At 37.3% G+C, this 23,293-nt stretch overlaps 2 protein-coding genes across 3 annotated transcripts in view; one reads left to right on the plus strand and one right to left on the minus strand.

Moving 5' to 3' along the window:
- The window catches only part of PIK3C2G (phosphatidylinositol-4-phosphate 3-kinase catalytic subunit type 2 gamma), a 307,338-nt gene extending 298,782 nt beyond the window's left edge, over positions 1-8,556 (plus strand). For both annotated transcript variants that reach the window (XM_068948368.1, XM_068948374.1), the window contains one exon: positions 2,443-8,556. In XM_068948368.1, the coding sequence (XP_068804469.1) occupies positions 2,443-2,595 (153 nt within the window). In that variant the 3' untranslated portion in view covers positions 2,596-8,556. The remainder of the gene's footprint in view (positions 1-2,442) is intronic.
- PLCZ1 (phospholipase C zeta 1) overlaps positions 3,358-23,293 on the minus strand; it is a 60,486-nt gene continuing 40,550 nt past the window's right edge. Inside the window, exons 10-13 of the mRNA XM_009671934.2 lie at positions 13,369-13,541; positions 10,404-10,536; positions 9,131-9,280; positions 3,358-5,624 (exon numbers count right to left, since the gene is read on the minus strand). Coding sequence (XP_009670229.1) covers positions 5,542-5,624; positions 9,131-9,280; positions 10,404-10,536; positions 13,369-13,541 — 539 coding nt within the window. The 3' untranslated portion in view covers positions 3,358-5,541. The remainder of the gene's footprint in view (positions 5,625-9,130; positions 9,281-10,403; positions 10,537-13,368; positions 13,542-23,293) is intronic.

The raw sequence follows: 23,293 nt of genomic DNA on the forward strand, positions 1-23,293 counted from the left end.
AAAGCCAAATGGCTTGAAGGAAACTGTATATTAATTTCTCTCTGTGTTTCAGACTGAGAAAATTATGAAATGTGCCTCTCTTGGGTGTTTTTGTTTTTAGTTTTGTGCTTTTATTGCTTATAACTGCCTACAGCAAATTAGCAACCTTGCAAAAGTGCATTTTATTTTTGTTTTTTACTCCTGGGTGTGAGAGTAAAGATGAGAGGGTCCAGGAGGGCTGACAATAGAATGAACTATACTGAATGTTTTAAAGTTGCTTTTAACAAGCGTTCCTTTTTTCTCTTGTACCTGAATTTGAATTTTGGAGTTTGTTGCATTCACATTGGTATAACGTTGTATTAAAATCGACAATTGAGACGAATAGGAGAAAAAACATGGGAAAAGCAGCTGCAGAGATTAGGAGAAAAATAATAACATACTTGCTTATGGAACATTGAAAGAAATCAATAAGAATCACTCAAGAAGTTCCAGAGTAGGTTAGTAAACTAAGCAAAATTAAAAGCGGAAAATAAATCGGAATGATTTAAGTTTAAACTCTCACCATGAAAAGTGTAAATGAGCAGAAGCAGCCACAGTGGGGTCTTGTTCATAATGTGTAGCTCTGGCCATGCAACATGCTATAAGGTCTTACTTGACCTCAGTTAGTCTCTGAGCGCTTGCGTGTGCGGGAACTCACAGCAGGAGCAAATCTCCAAGACAAAGCGGAGTGTGCATTGCCATAGTGAAGCCACAGCAAGGGGGGGATTTGCTCCATCCTACCCTTGGGGTGGAGGACAAATGTAGGCAAATACCCCAGGGCCATACAGGCCTAGTACTGCTGCAGTAGCTGCCTTTGGAGGAGAGGGGCTGCAGGCCTGCAACAACTGAAGAGCCCAAGGAAGCCCGACCAAGGGCGAGGAGGGAGCTGTGGCAGGAGCCCAAGGGCTCCCTCTGGCCCCCGTGCGTCAAGGCTAATTTGGACAATTAACAACAAATCTAGGAACTGTGCCATGGCTACATAAGGCAAAGCAACTGTCCCTTATTTACGATGAAAATGTCATTAGAGTCCTGCAGGTCAACAGTGCTGCTTTTTTTTGGAGCCAGGAATATCTAAACTGCAGATCTAGCTGTTCTGCTAATTTACTATATGGCCCTGTGTACCTCACCTCCCTTTAATCTAGCTGTAAAAACGGGAGGCAAATATTATTCCTAAACAATGATTTCAGGATTTAACTGGCCTGGTAGTAAAATTTTGGCAGGTGGTATCAGTTTTATCCACATACTAATTCAGCTATCTGAATTCAGTCTTTCTGCTGTGCCTATATCCTGGTGCAAGGTGCTACACCTTGCTTTGGCTGAATTTGCAATATCATTTTAGAAACATTATATTAGGATCAGTTGAAGCAGCCTACCCTGTACTGCAAAGTGTGTTATTGACCACAGCTTAAAACCACTTTGTGTCCAAAGACTGCAAGTTGCTCATCACCCCAGGTCACTCCTATTGTGATCCACCAGACTGAACATGTCATAGCTCTTGCAGCTTACATGCACACTTCTTTGGTGATTTAAAGCAGCAGCTGAAGGAGGTAACTTTCATATCTGGGCAAAAAACAGGGCACATTCCTACTGTAACATTAATTTCACTGCAGTAATCAAATCATAGATCTAATCTAAATTATATAGCCACTTATTGTACCTCTCCTTGCTTTTCTGATTTTCTTCACCATTTCACTTTGACTTTGGCAGGGAGATGCCAGCAGGGGGGGGTCAGGAAAGCTATAATTTTTTTATTCATATACAATTTGGTGAAACAGACACAGTGAACATTGCAAGTGAAATTGTGAATGCCTGTTCTGAGGTATAAGAGAAGGGTGGAGAACACAAGGTGTGACTTTGCTAACAGCTGTTTCCAAAAGTTTCTAAATGGGTGAGAAAACCCTGCTCCCTAGTATGACCTTTTGAGTGCAAGCCGGTTCAAAAACAGGGAGGGGTACCCCTGTTGAGTATGCTCCATCTGAATGTCTCCCTCCTAAAATCAACAGTGTTATCACAGTTTGTGGTGGACTTCATGGAGGATCTGGTATTTTTCTTCACATTTGAGTTCATAATTCTGCTTAAGTTAGAGTTTCAGTTTTCCCAGGGAAAATTATGTATATCCATTTTTTTCTCAAGCTTTGCAAACACGGATTTTGAATTTGTTTACAAGCGCTCAGTAATCAGCCTAAGCAGGCGGAAGCTCTTATATTTAAACTACATTAAGTCAAATATATTTCTGAGGTAAATGCACTAATCAGAGTGAATTTGGCTCACAGGTAGTAGTTTACAGTTCTGGAGGGCAGCTTAAAGCAGTTATTGGAAAGTTGTAATAACCATCCTGAATGCTGTATCAACGTAAATGTTTTGCCTATCAAATAGATTCACATATTTAAATTTTTTTTTCTGTTTCACTGTATATAATTGCAGGTTGCATATGACAGAGTCACAGAGCTCAAAGGACGTATACTGAAGCTTGTTGTGAAAAGCAAAGGAACATTTGTGGGAGCTGTTAACATTCAACTGAGCAGTGTCCGGTTAAATGAAGAAAAGTGGTATCCACTGGGAAACAGTATAATTTAAATATTGTCTAAGATAATTCAATTATTTATCCACTAATGTTTCTTTATCCCATTTCCCATGGTAGGTTTTGTCTCAGTTGCTCTTGAGAATATGCAGTTATCCGCTGATCACATGCCTTAACATTTCTAATCATAAGGCTATTTTTTTTAAATTTCTGCCATCTTCATACAACATGTTCCTGTTAGTGTGGGTAAGAAATCACATGCTAAGAACTTGCAGCAGCATGCAGGAAAGTCTTATAGCAGTAATAAAGTATTTTTGTTTTATTTTTATTAAATACTACTGTAAAAATACTGATATTCTGTACATATCAAACCATAGGTCAAAGCCTAATTCTGAGCCCATATGAGTCAGTGACGATCTCTCCACTGACTGTTTCAAAACAATGCTGATACTGGTGTAATTTATCAGGGTTCACTGTGACCCACTCACTGCGTATGGTGATTCACCAGAGGTCCTGGGGATGGTTCCCTGGGTACCAATACATTTCAAACATCTAACATATTTCATATTAAATGTTACAGAATCAATGCATTAAAAAAAAAAAACCTTTAAAAGTTGCACTTCAGGTATTTTGTGCAGTATATGTTGGTGTACTTTTAACTGTTAATATAATGTAACTTTCAATCCAGGATATTCATTTGGCAGTAAGATACTTCATCATTTCTTTTATTCTGACATCCAAGAAGCAGATATAAATGGTCATTTGTGAGGAGGAGGAGGGAGAGGTTAATATTGATGAATAAATAAAACATTGAATGTAAAGTTTCAGCATAGCATTTATTTAAGATCACGCTGCAGGAAATCTTTGTTCACTAGCCTTACTCCATTGCATACTTATGCTGCATAAGAGAAACCAGTCAATACATACATGGAGAGCTATATATATATGTGAACATGAGTGGTACCTTTGAGTTCACTGGAACTAATTATGGGCTCTGTTCTTCAAAGCATTTTTACAGAAACCAAGGAACCATTTGCCCACATCTTTAAGCACTTAGCATGGAAACAGCAGTAATGAACTGTACATTAATGCCAGCCTCTTACACACACACAGTTGAGCGCGTATATAAAGCTTTCCAGAATCAAGGGCACGTTTTTAATGCACAGGAGCCACTTTCATTTGTGATCTGGTCTGATCTGTAAAAGTTTAAGTTACCATATAGTGAGTAGGTCTGACGTTTGTCCTGCTAGGTGGAAAAGCAGTCAACAGAGGGATAATAATGCCAAAGGCTAAAGATAATTGCCTTGTTCCCCCTAAGGAGACTCACAAATCAGACTTTGGAAGGTAACACATACAGTTCCTGAACTGGCACTAGGAGTGCAGTTTAGGAATCCAAATAAGCTGGAGTTTTTCTTCAGCACCAAACCAGTTGCCTATGTCACTTGGGCAGCTTGTCTCCCAGAACGGATCCACCAGATTGCCTGCAGAGTTTAAATACCTCCTCAGTAAGAGGAGGTAAGAGGAGGTGGGGGGAAACTCTCCTTGCGTATTATTATTATTAGGATTTTTCATTGCTGGAAAAAGCTATAAAATATTTACCACATGAAAAGGATACTGGCTAGCATTCAGATATAATCAGCGCAAAGATCAATAAGTCTAACATTTTAGATTACAGGCTTTCCTGGGTAAAGAAACAAGTGACTTGCCACTCAAGCACAGAAAACATTGTGCCCAGCTTACAATGTTATCAAATTACCTGACCTTACAGTTCAATATTGATTTCAGATTCTTCTTAGACTACTGTCTTGGTTTCTTATTATAACTTTAATGCAATTTCCTAATAGTGTTATTTCCTGTGACATTTTCTAATCATTGTTTACAGCATGCCCTAATTTTCCATCTTAGAGCAACACAGATGTTTTTTTATGAAGGATGTGTGACTAAAAATAGCATTAAAACATAATATTATCAGAACGGTCTGAAAACATAGGCAGTACTGTTTGGTATTAAAGGAACTCATAAATGTAGTCCTTTGGAAAAAAATCTGTGTGTGAGTAACACATCTGCAGTTAGCTGTGTGGATACAGTCCTGTGGAAGCTCAACAATTCTTCAGTTTTGTAAGGAAAATGGGAAAATTCTGTCTTATGGGCAAGATCTACACTGATAGTTATGTCAGGCACGAAGTTGCTCTCAGAGAACTTAAATCACACAATCAACCCTTGGGTTTTCTACACTGGTTCTTCTAGTCCACCTCAAAGCTGCCCATTGTTTTCCTGTTTCCTGAGTTCACAGGAAGATGTATCCTAAGCTCCCTGCTGCTATGACGAACAGAGCCCTATATAAATCAGTCCATGTATTATTTGTCTATATCTTTAACAGTAGGAGGTTCAAGACTAGGCTGAGAAAAGGTACCAATATTAGCATCTGAGTTTTTATCATTTTAAGAGCCGTTTTTCTGAAGACTATTTTTTCAAAGGTAGCAAAATGACAGCGGAAATTTAATGAGTTATCTTATCTCCCAATCAGAAGCTGCCGTTATTATGAATTTAAAGGGTAAATTGTATGTGTCATTTTTCCCATTTCCTTGAAAAGACTGATTGTACAATAGTTAAAGCTTTTGCTCAGTAAAAATAAAAAATTCACTGTAACATGCTCATAATTTTTGAAGTCTGAGATCATAAATATTAAACCATTATTCTCATTCAGTAATTAATCATAATTTTGCAATTAGCTGCAAATAAAATTATTAATTGAATTCCACAAAGTGTCCTAAAAAAGTTCAATCCTTCTGAATTATTTCTAAATTACAGCAGGGCCCAGTTCTGTTGCCATTACTTATTTAGGATGCCATTTACTCACACAAGAAGTCCCATTATCTTAATAAAATCATTGAGAACATGCCACTCTGGAAATCAGACCACTGGATTGTTGCAAGCCTTGTGATGTCTGCTTTATTGAGCAGGGTGCGGTGCTTCAAAACTACTGCTACGGCGGAGCCTCCTTAATGGTACCAGACGTAAACAAACAGTGATGCAGGTTCAAGATTGTCACCAGCTTTGGAAAACAGAGGAATGTTACGGTAACCTGTAAATACAATGACACTTGATTAGTGTATTAACCACAAATGCAAAGCTTATGATGGAGTTATTTTATGAAACAGAACTTGCATAATCTACTGTGCAAATGAAGCATAATGTATGATTCTCTAAATAACTTAAAAATAAACTGAAATCATAGAGAGCCCAAAACCCATATCAGCTGGTTTTCTCTTCTACATGTACAATAAATTCAATTCGGACATTTTTGGACAGAAAAACGCTTGTTAAAACCTCTCAGTGTCTTTTAGGATGTTATTGGTTCTCTGACTGAAGACTTCTATCCCAGTGATATTTAAAGATTAGGGAAGTGTGCATTTTAACGTCCAGAAAACTGTGCTGCACACACTGTTCTTATAGCACCTCCACGTAAATAACTTGTGAATCAACAGTGATACGGTTTCTGGGAAAATAACCATTCTGCCCTTTTTTTCCCCCTTATTCTGGAAAAAAACATTTGGTGTTGCAACGGTAATGCACTATCCAGCTGAGGCAGAAAAGTAGTGTAGCATGAGATCATCTCGTAGCCATGACCTCTTAAGCCTGTTAAAGATCTCCTTTTATATGCCAGAGTGTTTCTCAGTATCAGAGGTATGGCATGATTCGGAAATTATAAATGCATGTGGAGACCTGAAGCATTTGGAGAAGCCGTATTTCTAAACTTCAAACTTAATTAACTTACCTGCTCTGAAAACCAAATAGAATAAACATCCCCCCCACCAAACCCAAAACCTTTATTCCTTTATATAATTGTAAAATGCCCATATTTCATAATAATAAAGTGTCAAAATTTTGATATTTTCTGTATTTTATCTATGCATATATAACTGCAGATATTTAAGTAAGTATTATTAGTAAGTATCTGTGTTCATAACTGCAGTTTTCAAAAGCCTTCTTTAAATGTGCTTAACATAGGTCTGCATGCAATCTGGGGGAGCGTCATTTGGGTTTGGATTTTCTTGATTTTTTTTGTCCAACATGAAAATCCACCTGGCACCTAAGGTTCAGCTGCTGGGCAGCAGAAAATAAAGCTGAGCAAATTAGCACCTTGTTCATCCACAAGAGACTCAAGTGCCTTTGCTTTCCTCAGCTTATAGGTTTAGTCTAGTGGCCTTAGTCTGAGCACACCAGACAAATCAGGTTCCAAACAAAAAATTGGCAGCAGTCATCTTTTCTGTCAAGTTACAGTGCAGGAGGTAACATGCTTTTGAGATCAATTTTAGAGCATTCACCCAGTATGTAGAAGACTTGATTTATTTCCTATCCAGGGACTCACTCCAAGGACTATGACTCATTTCCAAGGATTGTGTTCTAGTTATACCCCTAGCTATAGGATAGTCTACAAAGTGTCATGAGAGAAGTAAAACTTCTTCTTTTCTATTGATATTGTTCCAATTTCTATGAAATAATTAACTATTCATTGACCCAGTGATGATAGCATGGTTGTGGGACATGGGATGTTTGAATTCTTATTCTGTTATTTAAGGAGTATACATAATAAAGTCATAGAGACAGGGACTATAACACAGGACCCCCTTCTCTAGTCTTCAACCTCTCAGCTAGAGAATTATTCTCATTTTCAGCCCCACTTTCAATATATCTGCTTAATCATTGCATGAAAAATTACATGCTTCTACAGGTGGGCAGCAAGCACCCTTCCCCAGGGTAATCTACAGCTGAGCGGTGGGGAGACTGCTGGGGCAGGGAGGAAAGTGATGATATGAATTTGAATCCTTTCAGCAGAGAGTGCAGGGGAGGGTGGCAATGGCACAACTTTGTGCTGCTGCCTGTTCAAAAAAAAAAATAAAACAAGAAAAAGAAAAAAAGAAAAAGGTGTAGGCATTGCCTGCTCAGCTTTTGGAAGGATGAGCTTAAGCAACCAGCCCTCAGGGGAAACCTCAGGGATATGAATCCTGGGGAAGGAAGGGCAGACCTGTAGTGCCGAATAAAGCATCAGAGCCTTGAAGAGGAGTAGGATTTAAACCATAACTCACTCCTTCATATTGTGGCTTAGACAGTTCTCTTCTCAGAAATACAGACCATTGTGAATCCCCTTGTAAGACACATTATATTCCCCTCTCACTATTTTGGGAGCATAGGTACGTAAGGCAAAATTGTGGTTCCAGCCTTGGAATCCAGAGGTCTCAATGTTAAGTATCACAATGAATTCTGAAATTAGCTATCAGCTTGTTTCCTAACAGCATTTCATTTATGCCTCTGGGTAGCTTAATGACATTTACATTTTTTCTATGTATTAAGGGGGCGGGCAATTTGTTTGGCACTGTTTAAGGTTATTGCATCCACACTCATGTCTTAATGTTTTAAAATTACTCCACTCAAAATCCATAATGTAGAATCTGCATTCTCTTACATTTCCCAAATGTAAATTCATCATTTGTGACCCGAATTAAACTGTGTAGGCACACTGGAGACTCACTGAAAAAATCTGCAAATAAATTTGCCCAAATTGATGGTTTTGCAATCATATTTAAGCTGTAATGTCTGCTATTTAAAGTTATCTCCGCTATCAGGGTTTTTTGTTTTCATGAAACATGCAAATAAAAGGAAAATAGAGGGTAATCAGTGTAAAGATTTATGTTGGAGAAAGGCAAGTGTGCGTTAAGAGTAAATGTCTTTTATTCTTGTGTAACTCCTCTGCTTCTAGAAAGAATCACAAACAAACAGCTTTATGTTTTCAGAACCTGGAAGGAAAAAGCTATTAAAAATCCTGTGGAGCTTAATAAAAAAAGGCACAGTGCCCATTGCCAGCTCTGACTTTTTGCTTTCACATCCTTATTCACTAATAAAAGTTGATTCTGTTTGTTTTGTCAGAAATAGCTTTGGAAATTCAATATAGTAAACAGCCATTTTACATAAGCCTTTCTCCTTGGCCTACTGACTTCTCTGTCTGCTCTTTATTGCACAGCCTATTAGTCTGTAAGAGTCCAGGAGCTATACCGGTGCAATAAAAGAAATAGTAAAATAATAAAACTGTAAATATTTTGCTTAATTTATTTTCTTCTTTCTCGGATCTGAAAAGTTGCAGATGGACAATATGAGGGGTTTGTGGCTTTTTGCTTTTTTGGGGGGTGTTTGTATTGTTTTTTGGGTCTGACTGACTAGCAAGCGCACAAAACTGTTACCTTTATAGTACTTTTGGCTAATTGCTGTTCTTGCTTCCTATTGGAACAAGCTAAAATGCTTGTCTGATCTGTTTCTACTCAGAACGTGAGTGCAGGAATACTGCAGTACGAATTATTAACAGTCATTAATATTCTTTTGATTTCTATACTGTGGATTTGCATTCAGAGACTACAATGACTTAAAAATACAAAGAGTGCAATATTTACCTATTGTTATGCATAATGCAAAGCTTCTTGTGGGAAATGAACGTAATGCTGTACTCCATCAATACTGCAGTAAGGATAAAAGCCTGTGTGGCTGTAGATTATTTTATGCTATTATATGCAGTTCACTTACTTATAAGAATATTACCTTTGCTCAGGCTCAGCAGTGGTAAAGTGTATTGACCAAGGAATTCGTTTGCAGCTAGAGATACCTGATCTTGCACATTGAAGCGTATCAATGCCAGCTCTGGAACTCGGACAGTAAACGTAAAACTTTCGTTCCATCTGGGACTCAAAGCTGATGGAAAGAGAAAATAAGTAATATCAAAATAACATTTCATGCCTTTTGTTTAATATCGGAACTGCATTTGCTATCACTAGTCTGAAATGGCAGAGAGACTTTCTTTTCCCCTAGGTTTCTGTGCCTACTAAAATAAATGGTGAAACTCCCACTGATTGGAGTGGTATAGATCAAATCTATTGTATAGATTATGGAGTAAAAACAGTCAAAGAGAAGCTTTCAGACTGAAGCCAACATAGGCAGCTTGGGACATGCCTACAGTATGCATGTCAGCCCCTTCTAAGGATTTGCCATGTATTAACTATATAGTAGTATAAATCAAAAGCCTAGGAAACTTGGTGTCATCTCTTTGAAGAGAGCAAAATGGGACAGTGACAGAATTCAGAATCAGAATCTCTGCTCAGCTGAACCCATTTCATGTTTTTACCAAAGTTTCTCTTTTTGCACCGTTTGAAATGAGGTAGGAGCTAAATAAATTAAGATAGAAAAGAGATAACTTGACTAAAAGAAAAAATAAGAAGAGGAGTTGGAACCGGAGGGGGCATTTTGTCTTGAAAAATGTTCATGCAGAGAGAAACAGGAATTCAAGAGCCAATTTAAAACTTCAGCCATCTACAAAAAGGAGAAGAGAAAAATAGAAGACAGAGGCACAGAAGGGAGATGACAGAGAACCTCTAGGCTGAGACATCAAGGAGGTCTACATGATAAAGGTAAGAGGGAGCTTGAAGACAAATACAAAGAGCACGCACTTCATCTCTCAAGCAATTAGGGGATAGGTCTTACTAGAAACTTCATATAAGAGCTAAATGGAGAAGTCACAGAAATTTCTTCTCAAAAATTCCTTTATCTATTTATTGGTGAGTAAAGACAGTGCATCCGCTCTTCCTTCAGGAGAGAGCTACTGTCTAGAGGAGTTTATGCTTCCTTAACCTCCTGTTCTACAAAAATGGCACATAGCATGAAATTCTGCTACAGATTTTGTGTCAGCAGGCCCTAGTCTAGAGAGAAGTAATTGCAGCCTCCACAAATACATAACAGCTTTTTGGGAAGGAAAAATATCTATTCCATATGAAAATTGTTGTCTTTTGTTCACAGTTAAAAGGATAAGACTGATGCTCACCATTGCTTTTTACAACACTAGATTGTCTTTTTGTTTGATCATCTGGCACACCATAAATTTCTATCTGCACTAAAGGGTCAGCTTTGTTAGTCTTCGACAGGTTACTGCGTGGTAACTGATGACCACTGATGAGCTGGAAAATGAAAGTTGTAATGTATTGAAATAATTCTAAAAACGGTCTGTACATAGTAACCAAAAACATTAAGAATCAACTATAAGAAGCATGTACCAGTCATACAGAAATTATTATAAAAATACATACTAAACAAAATTAAGAATAGGGTACTTCCCATTTAATTTGATTCTTGGTTAATTTGATATCACTGTGTTTTAAATAATAGTTTTCAGATTTAAGCATTTTTATTGGCTAACTAGCCATGAAAATAACATTTGGTTAATACACAAAATAAAAATATCTGAGGAATCAGTCTGATGATTTTGCGTTTTCTGAGACGAAGCCTATGAATTTCTATTAAAGCTGTATCTAGCCCACCAACACTAACACCAGAGCGGCATCAGCATTGTGCTTCAGGCTATGTAGCGGAGTTCCTTACCGGTTTTCCTTCTCTTTCAAAGTCAAACATAAAAATTCAGCATTTAGTAAGCACTCTGATGTTTTTCTCCTTAATTTAGTTAGTTACCTGGAAATTTTGCCTCAGGCTACTTGATGTTCTGGCAGCAGGCCTAACAAGGGATCTATGACAGTCAAAGCTTTATCTGCTTTCTAGCTAAATTTTGGTACACCTAAGAAAGGATAAGCATCCATACAGTAAGCTGCATTTTAGACATCAGAGGTGGAATGTATCAGAAGAGATAAGTACGTCTTCAAGCCTAGGCAGAAGATGTGGCTCTTATGGTCAAAATCTCAGAACTAAATGTTAAAATTCATGATATAGAGTCTAGTCAACCACTGTCAGCCTTGTCAATCTCTAAAAAGTCAAAGCTGCAAATTCCATTTTGTGCTTACGTATTTCCTTTAACACCTTGCTCCAGTGAAAGTTGTATCCTGAAACATTCAAAGCCAGTGGCCTAGCAAGCCCTAGTGCTGCCTCGTGCTTCCTGGAAAATAGCTGTTAGCCTCATGAGAAAGCTTTGCAAGCTGCAAGCACTGACAGATTGCCCACTTAAAACCAGGGAGTTGCTTTGGCATCTGAATGTCATCTCTAAAATTCAGCCATGCGGGCCGAGTGCTGCCTCCTGGTCTTACTCCTCTGCTTCTTTCCTGCCCGTTCTCAGCTCCACGCTCTGGGAGGGAGCAGAGAGAGTTGCTTTCAGCCTGCTGTGACCTATATCCATAAATGAATCTGAACATTTGTAGGAGCCAAGGTGAAACAGAGAGAGAGAGAGGAGAAAATAGCATGCTGAGCTCAGAAGTTTCCATATGAATTTCCTTGCATATTTGTGTTTCAAAGGCTATGCTCTCTTCCTTCTGAGGGGAATTATGGGCACATCAGAAAAGAGGGATATTGGATTCAGTAAAATTAGCCCCAGTGTGATTTTTGTGTGTACCTATAGTCTTCTCTCAAATGAGCTACTCATTCAGATTCAGGCTGAGAGACTTTTGACCCCAAGATGTGTTATATCTTTGGCCTCTAACTATGAACTAATTTCTCCATTCATCAAACTGGTAACTCTTCTGTAGCAGAAACTGTTTTTCCTTTGACTCCTGCTCCTAAATTTTTGTCTTCCACCACCATCTCCTGTTTTTTGCTGCTGATTGTATTAACTGGGCTCTCTGAACCCTACAGTCCGTCCGCCAGTCAGGGGATGCCACTGCTGGCCTGGAGCCTGCCCTGTCCTGCCTGTCCTTCCCAGCTATGTCATCGGTCTCAAAAGCTGTCTTTCTCTTTTCCATGCTCAAACAGTTCCTTTCGATAGTCAACCATTTTGTCTATCTCTTAGATTACAATCTGGGATTCTTCCTTGTTTTTATTCATCCCAGCTTTATATAAATAAGGGCTAAAATAATTGATGTGTAGGCATGGATGCCTGAAAGCATCTGTTTATGTCTACTGTGTAATTTGTATGCTCACTGTAAGGACACTATAACGTTCTGGATAAGGTGTGCATGTTGTGTAAGCATTTTATAATTGTTATTTAGCTAATGTTTCATTCCTACAATTTATTTCTCTGAAAGACATTAAATATCCATCATACACTGATTTTATCGTAATTAAATAGCACTTATGCAAGCAGTATACTATGCGATCAGACAGCATTTTTCATTGGGAAAAGGTAGTTTTCTAACTACTATAAAATTGTAAAATATCTATTTGACCTCAAAAGAAGGGTTTTTCTAATCTATTATTTTGAGATGACATGTATTTATAGAATTTTTAAGAACTAAACAAGATTTGAATGTGGGAGAAGTAGAAATAATTCAGATGTTTATTAATTCATATCCATGTTTACAATTTTTTAAATATATTTTAATGACAATAAATAATTTTTATGTATGTGTAAGATGATAATGAAAATTAAGTATGAAGTTTGCTACCATATCTTTAAACATTTGCCTTTGTCAATTAACATTATCATAGCACAGGATATTCCTAATACTTGAATAAAATAGCATGAAAATTGCACGTTCAATTTCAGGAAGTTTTCATGAAGTTCAGTCCTTACAACTATAGCTCGCAAGTCCCCTTGTCAACTACACTTATGACCCAATACAAGTTATATTTTCATATATAGCACTGTGAAAATCATGTGTTTTTTACAAACTCTTTTGACTTTTGAACAAATGCATTTCTTTTTAATAAACATAAGAGAAGTACAGATGGGAAACCAGCGGAGAAGCAATAGATGCTATATGAGTGTGGTGTGTATATTAAACTTTTCAGCAAACTGTAATGAGCATAAAATGAGATACCAATAATTAATAGATAAATAAATAGGTCTGAACTACCGAAAGGCAATTTGTTTTCACACTGTATGGAACAAATCAACAATTAACTAAGCTTACCCTTATTGAAAGAGCTACTGGATTACTTTCTCCTGCTACTTTGTGTGGGTTAAATGTTGAACCGCAATTTCTCAAGAATTCTGGCTTCAGAATATAGCCACAACCACCATTGTCTAGGAATTTTCCATTTTGCAATTCCATTTGTACTCCTGGTGTCTGGAAATTTAAGGCCACTACAAAGAAAAAAATAGGTATTTTGAAAATATATATTTTCATATTTCATATTTCCATATTACATTTCATATTTTGCATATTACAGTTAGTCTATGGAATGACTCTCTGACAGTAACTGTAAAAGCAAAAGTATGATAGATTAAAGTATGTATACCTTTCTTCACACCTGTAAGATACTGTTATTTCTCTTAAATTTAGCAATATTCAATAATAAATGCGTCATGTACAAAAACAAGAAGTAAGCTATTCAGAAGTTCAGCATACTGAATACGCACCACATTTTAATAATTATCCTATAGATTTTCTACACTGAAATCTATACTATGTTTTTCCTTTTCCATATAAATTAGACCTGGGAGAATATGAAATGAGAGAAGTTTGTTCCTCCATGAGCACTAAATTCATAGGCTAGTTTCTCTAGTGCAGTAAAATCCTGGACCCTGAACCCACTTGGAAAGCTCTGCTATGGAAGGGAAAAACATGGGTTTCTAGCTAACATTAGTGATAATGCAGAATTCATCACAAACCCATGTCGCCAAGAAGATCAAGAAGCTTCAGGTTCAGGTTAGAATTACAGTATTCAAACTTCAAAAACTTCATCCTCGAATACTGATCTTTACTGCTAGTATACATCACATAGAGTTTCCTTTCCCTGGCAGTTCAAAACATTTTTAGTTTGCTGCAGTAGCAATAATAAAATAGCACACTTCTAATCAACAGGATATTACAATTCGTGAGATAGATACATCATTGCAATAGAGCTGTTTAATGAAATTTTCCCCTATTCCACTACATTGGCACTTCCTGTCATATTCAAAATAGAAAAAGCACTAGCCGAATCAGTAAAGTGATAACATGACTGGTATTAAATAGAAAATGATAAAAAAGTCATTTACTTGATGGCTTGGCAGGAAAAAAAATGAAGACAGTAAGTAGTACAAGGGGCTCTTAATAGTAATTCAGGAAGAGGACTTTATTACGTGTTCCTATGAGCTAATATAAATCTACTGAATGAACATGCGGTAGAATTCAGAAATCTGTATCTCATGGGGGAAGAGCAAGAAATCTGGATATTTTTCACTGCCAGAATTCCTTGTTTCTTCATTGCTTTGATGATCCTTTTTAAATTTCCACAGTAAGGGACACAAATAGTAACAGACCTATAGAGTGAAGCAGCTGGTGCTAACCTCAAGTGTCTGTACTACGCGTGTTTTTGGTAGGATTATTCAGAAAAGCTCTACTCTGGTCCCATGGACTCAATACCCATTAAAAGCTGAAACATGTGAAGCGCTCCTGGAGCGCATCTTCTGTTTCATCTGGAAGGAAACCCATCTGCACTTGCTGCAACGGCTCCTCAGCATGAACCAAAGTGCAGTAAGTAGGAACAATTGAGAGATTTGCTTAAAAAGAAAAAACACACACACACAAAAAGCGTAGTCCTGGTTTGAACCAAAATGCAAACGTAGACTTAGGCATAGATTTTGTGTGACTACACAGAGAAACTTTAAGCTTATTTTACCTTTGATCAGAAATTAGACTTTCAAATGTTTATATTGCCCATTGCACCCAATAAACTTCTGTTGCCTGTTTTTAATAAATTAAGTACCCTCTTGGTATATTTTTGTCAGTAGTTCACTTTTTTTTTTTCATACTCAACACACCACCCAGAAACAGGCCCAAATGTGCTGCCCTATGGCCCTCGCTACATGGCGGGGGAAGTATCTAATGCATTGATGCAAGCAGTGCAGTGAATGCTATGGAGCTGCAGCCCTAAAGGGCTACTTGAAGCTTCAGTCCTGGCATGATTTACAGATAACCCAAGATGTCTCAGTCCACAGGTATTTCCCGGACCACACCTCGGGAACAAGTGATATAAAGACTATAACTGTATTTACGCAAGTCGAACAGTGATGGCTTCAGATACCAGCAAAAGTAACATAAATGTATTTGTAGCTTCCATATGATGAAACAAACTACATGATTGCATGCAATGAGGCTGTTGCTAAATTTGCCAAGCTTCACAGGCTATGAAACAAGAAAATCTGATTTAACAACAGAAACAAGCAAAAGAGAATAAGTTACAGTGTATCATATTAGGAAAATTAATTTTGCAACACAAGCGAAGGGCGATGTTATTATGGGTTGATATTTTCAAACATCAAGACTGTGTTTTACTTAATTTAATTTTACCTTAAAGTAAGGTAAAGTAAGTTAAAAACACACTGAATAGTACTTTTAATTTATCTGCTGAGTTCCAGATGCTGCAATATATGATTGGGGTAAAGTAAATAAATATAAGATTTTGGAATATTCTCTCTGAGATGCATGCCTCTACAACTATTTGCAAGGTTCCTAGCTGACTAAGGTCTCCTAGAACAATACTCTATGGTACACTAACCATGTATAGCTTTTCATTTTAATAAGATGCAGTTATAATCCTTACACTTGTTGAGAAACGGCAAAATTCCTAAATAAAAAGTTCTTGTGTTTTCCAATTTCTGAGAGAGTGGTCGTAGCGACAGCCTTCCTTCTGAAAGGAAGACTGAATTTCTATCCAATATTTCATCTTAGTTTTGCTCAATTCAAAAACAGAACTTTCTGTAACGTGCCTTGTACTGATTTATGAAACGGTAGAAATTCTTAATGCTTGTATGAAGAGAGCTTTAAACCTCTGGTTTCTTTTGGAAAGAAGCCCAAATATGCTTACTATGAAACCATCTGAATAGTATATAATCTTAAGGTATGATTCCCACCAGAAAAGATAGGACAGTAAATTGAAGTTTAACCCTGTGTAAGTTAAACTTTCTCCTCAATCTTTCCAGTAAGCATCAAAAGCCTTTTGATATTGGGCATCAAAATTGAAACAGCAGAGCACAATATGGACTTGGAGGATAACATAAGCAAAAGAATTTTTCTGTGTGATTCCTGCACCAGAAGCTGATCTTTTCCAAGTCCTCCTGGAGTCGTGAGACTAATCTTGAGATCAGAATATTTAACACACAAGTCTTTTCTTTCAAAGTGCCAAAGCCGCAATGGGTGTCCCTGGTAGCCAGGGATATAAAAAACTTTATATAGCAAATACAAGTTAGGGAATAGTGTAACTCCAAAGAGATGAAGCCATCTGTAATGCACAGAGGAACACAGAGGGTGTATTTCAGCCCAGATCTCTGTATCACATGCAGCAAACGGTAGTCAGTCCTGCAGAACTAACTACAAGCTAAGTATTCCAATATAACGCCTTCCATGGGCACTACCATTCTAGATGTAGATGTTTATAATGTGATGTTTAGATTAAAAGCAAAAGATTTCAAAATCAGGAAATGAATGTTGGAATTCCTAGATTCCCAACTGACTGTGATTTGAAGGCAGTTAAGAAAAACTGCATGTCTTCTGTCCGTGATGCTGCCTCTCAAAAAGTCCCTCTGTTGGGATATATATATTTTTTAATCCCGTTACTTTTAACTATACTACAACTCTGAAGTTTAATATATTTTATGCATTTAAAAGGGAAGATTTTTAAGTGAATAAGCACACATTTATCCCTGATTTTCCCTAAAATGAGTTACTTAATTGCATTTTGTGCCCTTTAAAATCCATCTCAGAATGTTTGAATTCTATATAACCTGTCTCTGGAATTTACTTCACTCATTCACATGTAAAGAGGCATAACAGATCACACTTCAAAGCTTTTGATCAGGATTGTTGCTGTCCTCTCAACTCTTTCCAATCTGCCTCAGTTCTTAAAATGGGCTGCTCACGATGGATGCAGTACTCCAGATGAAGACTCAACTAGCGTTAGGTAGGCAGAAAACGATCTATCTACTATGCCTTACATATCCAAAACTTCATTTGAATGCAGGACTCGTAGCCTAATGATACAGCTTATTTTGTCATTGCTTATGGGCTGATTTATTAGATTGAATTTGAAGATGCCCCATTTATCCGCATTAGCACTCCCAGCCACGTGCGGAGTGTGTATCCTTTATTCTTCCGTCCAGATTACAGCTTCACCCAGTCTCTTACTGCCCAAATTTACAGAAATATTTTCGGAAGTCTTTACATGACTGGCTAGTCCACATCACATTTTCCAAAGTGATGCACGTGGCTCTTAAAATATTGCATCCACAGGCTGAATATAAAGCATGCAACTGAATGTGAGATGGCTCATAATGTGGAGGAAAGGGGAGGACGTTCAGTTGTTAAATTAGTTTGAAACCACCTGAAGACATCTAAAAGAAGGACAAACTATCATATGATGAAAAATTATCAGCTGCTAGATGTACCAGGCAGCAAACATTCATTTAATAGAAGCAGCATACAGAGTGGGAGGATCTCTATCAGTAGTAAACAAATTTTATCAAAATAAAATATGATAATACTTTCCTTATCTGAATGATAAATATAATATTAATTTCCAAGCCCTATGCATGCATTAACTATCACAACAGTCTCAAATAAAAATAATGTTTCCCTTTCAAAATATTGTTCAATCTGAAATGTGTTCTGATGGAATTTACCTAAGAGAAACCCAGTGCATACTACAGTACACTGAGAGCCCTTCTCACTAACAGCAGATGCAGGGAAGATTGCATGTGCTGTGTTGCCAAAAGGTCAGAGCATGCAATCTGGGAAAGTGGAGGAACACACTGATTTTTAAACACCTTTTTCATCCTGGTCTCTCTGAGAAACTAGAAAGGCTTCCAGCACAGATAAAACTCTTTGCCGAAGTGTGGCATGCCCCCAGGCTGCCGTGAGCCAGAGCATGCTTGCTCTCCTGCTCCCGTCTCACATGTCACTCTGATCCCCGCTGCCATCTCTGTGTAAACCCAGGCTTGTAAACATATCCTTCAGAGTCAGTCTTGTAAATGTCCTAAACAGCCCCATTGACCTAGGCCTTAAGCACTTTTAAAATGCTTCAGCCCTCTTCAAGACTGCTTCAGCCCTCTTGCCAAGCCAGAGAATGGGTGAGATCCCACTCAGCCTTCAATGAACAAGGACTTACTGTCTGCCAGGAAAAGACATGTTTTCAAGTGTAAAGTGATTTGCTTCCTTACAATAGACAGTGGACTTCAGTTAGTAGTATATATTTTGACATATAAGCCCTGTTAATACATCTCTCATCCTTTTTTTTTTCCGCTAAATGCAAAGAATTTGGTCAAACTGTATGCATTTCTCACCACAGAATAGAATGGGGTTTTAACTGTTCAGCTTCCAACTTTCATTAAGCTTACCTAGCATTTCTGGCTTTGCTTATCACTGAGGCATTTTGAAATGGATGCTCTTATCCTACAGAAATTTAATTTATGAATGACTTATGAGGTACTCTGCTATAGTAAAAGATATACTCATCTGAGAACTGAGCAACATGCGTAACTGTCTGACACATCAGGCTCAGCATATGCAAACTGCAAGCCAGTCCCTCTTATCTGCGAGCCAAATGAATACTGTAGCTCTAAAAGCATTATCATTAGAAATTTTAAGAACTCAGTCATTTTAATGATTGCTGCCTTTTTTCCTATTTAATTACAAGTAGCTGTACTGGATAGAGAGATGTTAGATGATTAAAAATCATTCATTGTCCATTACCAAGTACAGCAATAATTGGTCACAATCAGGGATCCTTTCTTGTGAGGTTCTCATGGGAAAACTACCTAAAGCATTTCTGATAAACTATCAAAGCTAAAACCTAAATTGATTTTTTTTTATTTAGTTAGTGTGCCTGAAAGTTACGCTTCGGTCTGTCATTGCATTTATTTCACACCTGAAATAGATGATTTTTTAAAATTGTACTTTTTAATTTGTTTGCACTGTGTTTCTTGGTAGAACATTGTGTATTATCAGTTTACCTTTCCTGTTTTGGTTTGGCTCACCAGCACAGCATGTAGAACAAAATCAGAAAGGATGTTCAGAGGTGACTCTGTCCATGCAATTGGTGCTCTTTTTTTCTCTCTCTTTTAAACTCACTAGATTTCAGGTGCTATTATTTAGAATTCTGTTAACTGTCTGCAGTTATAGATGTAGTGAAGTTAGCAGGAAAAATGATTTTGTGATTACTATCGACAACATGCTGACAAAAAGAAATTTTGGGGTTTCTCAGCTTTTAAGTGAACTTCCAATATCTATCATACAGACACAAATAAGAAAAAGTAGCTCCGCAGTAACCCTCAGCGCTTCTTCATAAATCTGGCAGTTACAGGTGTTCATGCAAGAGGCATATGAAACCTTTACTCCAAACACCTCCCGGACCATGGAGCCATTCCAAAGGAAGGGTGAATGTGTTCAGATAGCTTCATATGTTAGAGTGATATTCTCTCAGTTGACTTGTAGATGCCTACATGTGAGTAAGCTGTCCCACTACAGCCAATTTTTAATCAAGGCTCTAGCCAGTGAAGTTTAAGGATCAAAATGGGTCCATACTCTAGGATGATGTTAATCACATCCTTGGAGTCTCCAATTCTAATAGTTGCCCAGTTGGGCTGGGGACATCTGGGAGTAAACAATAAGAAGCGAAGCAACCCTTTTTATTGAGGTCCATAAACCATTACAGTTATGTGGAACATTAGCATTGTGGATTTTTTTCCTGATCTGTATGACTTTGTTAATAATAAACTCACTTGATTATTTAACATGATAGTATTATCTTTCCAGAACAGATCATTCAAAAGTATTTAGTAATATTTATGTGCCACTTGTGCAAGATCCAGTTTCCATTTCCTAAAGATGATATTTTGGGGATTATTAAAACCAAATGATGAAGAAAATAATAACATATGTATGGACCTCCCTTTCTGCAAGTCAGCAGCTGTGCTGTTATGCCTAGTCCTGTCCTTGAAACCTCTGCTGGGAGGGGAATCAGCAACCAAAAGAAGCTTCTCTGTGTCTTCTCATTTCTTTCTTCCAGGGAATTTGTTGGCTTGTGAGCTAGAAGAAAATCTTCACTTTCTTGCTTATGGTACACTCCCCTGACTGAACTGTAGAATAAGGCCACAGCAGGCCCAAAGAAGAAGTCAGACCTGGAAGGACAGCTGTACAGAACAGCCTGGTAATGCGTTTTTGCCATGAGCTACACAAAATGTCAAATTCATCCCCTGTCTTTGAGCAGAAGCATTATATTAGGTTGGGACAAAATCTGGAGCCAGTGCTGAAAACACAATTGACCGTCTATCTAATTGCTGGAGACTAACTACTACACTTTCAGATGTAGAATGAACAAAGATGAAAAGCTTTGATGTATCTATTTTTTAAGTCATCTGCAAAGTTTTGATGATTATAATGCTAGATTAAGGCTGCTCACTTAGTACCTAATCCCAGTATCACATACTGGGAAGAGCTATTGAGATGGCCTAATAACCTAACCAGACATACAAAAAAAAAATACTTCAGAAATTGCACTAGAATTTCAAGCAATAAGAATTGAAAGTATAATGAATTAATACTCTAAATTTGCTTCAGATGTAGCATTCACTGTTGAAAAAGTCACACGATATAAAATACTTGCTTTACATTTTTGATATATTAGAAAAAAAATTCAATAGAAGTTATAACCAAGAATAGAAAATTACCACATGAGAAAACTAATTAAATCTATAAATATAAGAAAAAGTAATTTTCCACAATCTTTTAATGGGTAGAGCCAGTGGCTTTCCTTAAATTCACTATTTCTTAAATTCCATTGCTAAATTTGACACTCCATCACATACTCAAAAAATAATATAGCGTTCAATAAGGTTGTGAGGATTTCTAATCTTTCCTTGAACAAGCATAATATATTTAGTTAATCTCAGGAAAAAAAAAAATCTGTTTTCTCTAGAAAGGAAAATATTGTTTCCCAGCAAATATACAACAACTGAAAATTCCAAAGTAAATTAGTGATCCTCTGCCCTCTGTTTTCACTATTAGGCTTTCCAAATTCTGGCTGTTCTTCAAGTTTTCATTCACGCAAAAGCCTAGTAAGACCAAACAGACAGCCAGTTCCAGCCCCATATATGGGACATAACAAGATCTAAATAACTGTGTTTCTTTTTCCTAGGTATCTTCTGAGGTCAAAATCAGAACTAGCTAGAGAACCCCTTTTTGCCCACCCATCTTTCTATACATTATTTTTTGTCGTATTATTGAACATAAGATTTAGCCACAAAACAGATGTGACAAAATTGGTAAAATAAATTTCAGTCTTACAGGCCAAAAAAACCAAACCTTTGATAAAAAAATTCCATCATACAAGTAGTAGCACTTTCACAGTGGCATATAAATTTGTATGAATGCTCCAGAAAGCATAAGCTTTATTTGGGCTCTTCTAAACATAAAATGCTGTACCTGCCAAACCATGGCTTTTTCATATAACTTATGATATATTTTGGTCATTCCTGTAGACTGTTATGATATACAGCAAAATGTTTCTATTGCACCAATGCAAAGGATATACTTGAAAGGACATTCTTTAAATCACTCTCCTTTTATTTTCACTGAGGTTTTGTTTTGTTTTTTGTTCTACTTTTCTCAGCAAATATAATATATTTGATATCTGTTTATTTAAATAACAGTCCTGAATTTTCTTTCCATGAATAAATCTTTACTTTCCATTTTATTTAGTAAATAAAAAGGAGATACGTATATGCCAAACCAGTTCTTTCCAGTGCTTACGCTGCGATTGTATCCATGAGGCATACTAATGTTTTCAGAATCTAAAAAGTTATTTTAGGTACTTTTCTCTATTTGTTCACAAAAAACCTATTCTGTTTCTCTAAGCCTCAATTTTCAGAGAATGGGAAGTGAGCACCCAGTGAAATCCAAAAGTGAGTTTGTGGAAACTCTGAACATTTTACTGGGGTTTTTTGTTTCTTTTCCTATGGAAGTTGTACATAATTCTCTTCCTCCATCCCATCAAATCTTAAACCGGTGGGTTCATTTCAGCCTACCTTAGTGGAGCGCCAGAGTGGTTTGACTTAATATGTTCTGACCAGTTTAGAGAAGATTGCTGGCAAGGACAAGGCTTAAGATATTTCCTTTGCTCATCCACAACAGACAGGGATGTTCAAGGAAGCTAAGGGTGAGTGAGGAGGGTGACCTAGCAGACGCAGGGAGGATTAAAGGAGTTGAGGGAGGCGAATAGGTGATAGGGGAGAAAGCTGAGGGTCCTGTGGAGATTTTTAGGGAAGTAGTAGAAGGGACCTGAAGGGCTTAATTCTGTTTATGGGGTGGAGAGTGCAGTGGTGGGTTGACACAGGAGATATGTGAGATATATGGACACAGGGCAGACAGAGAATTTAAAAAAAAAACAACCTATGTTAAATCAGAGGAAGGGCATCGGCATGAGATTCACTGAGTGGAGCTTTGAGAGTTACATTTTGGAGCTCAGTCATATTTCTGCCAAACACTTATCTAAAACAAGTTAGTGAATCAAGATTAGATCTGACATGGCTTGGAAATAATATATGCAAAGATTTGCTTATAATCAGCCTACTCCCATGAGAGAAATGTTTCATTAAATGAAGATTCAAATGTTGTGACCCAAGAGGACAGATCTAACCACTTGCTGTTTAATACTTCCAGGAATGGGCCCACATCCCCCCATACAGTATAAATCATATGTTTAGGATACAAATCTTCAGAATGACCTAGTATTAAAGTAATCTGTGAGTCAACAGTAAACGTAGTCATGTGAAAAACTTCAGTCCTGTGTCCTGTATGGGATCTTCTTTACAGAAATCAGTGTAGAGATTAAAGGGCCACCTCCACAAGAAGCTGGAAA

The sequence above is a fragment of the Struthio camelus genome, chromosome 1 (genome assembly GCF_040807025.1).
Source record: "Struthio camelus isolate bStrCam1 chromosome 1, bStrCam1.hap1, whole genome shotgun sequence".
NCBI lineage: Eukaryota > Metazoa > Chordata > Aves > Struthioniformes > Struthionidae > Struthio > Struthio camelus.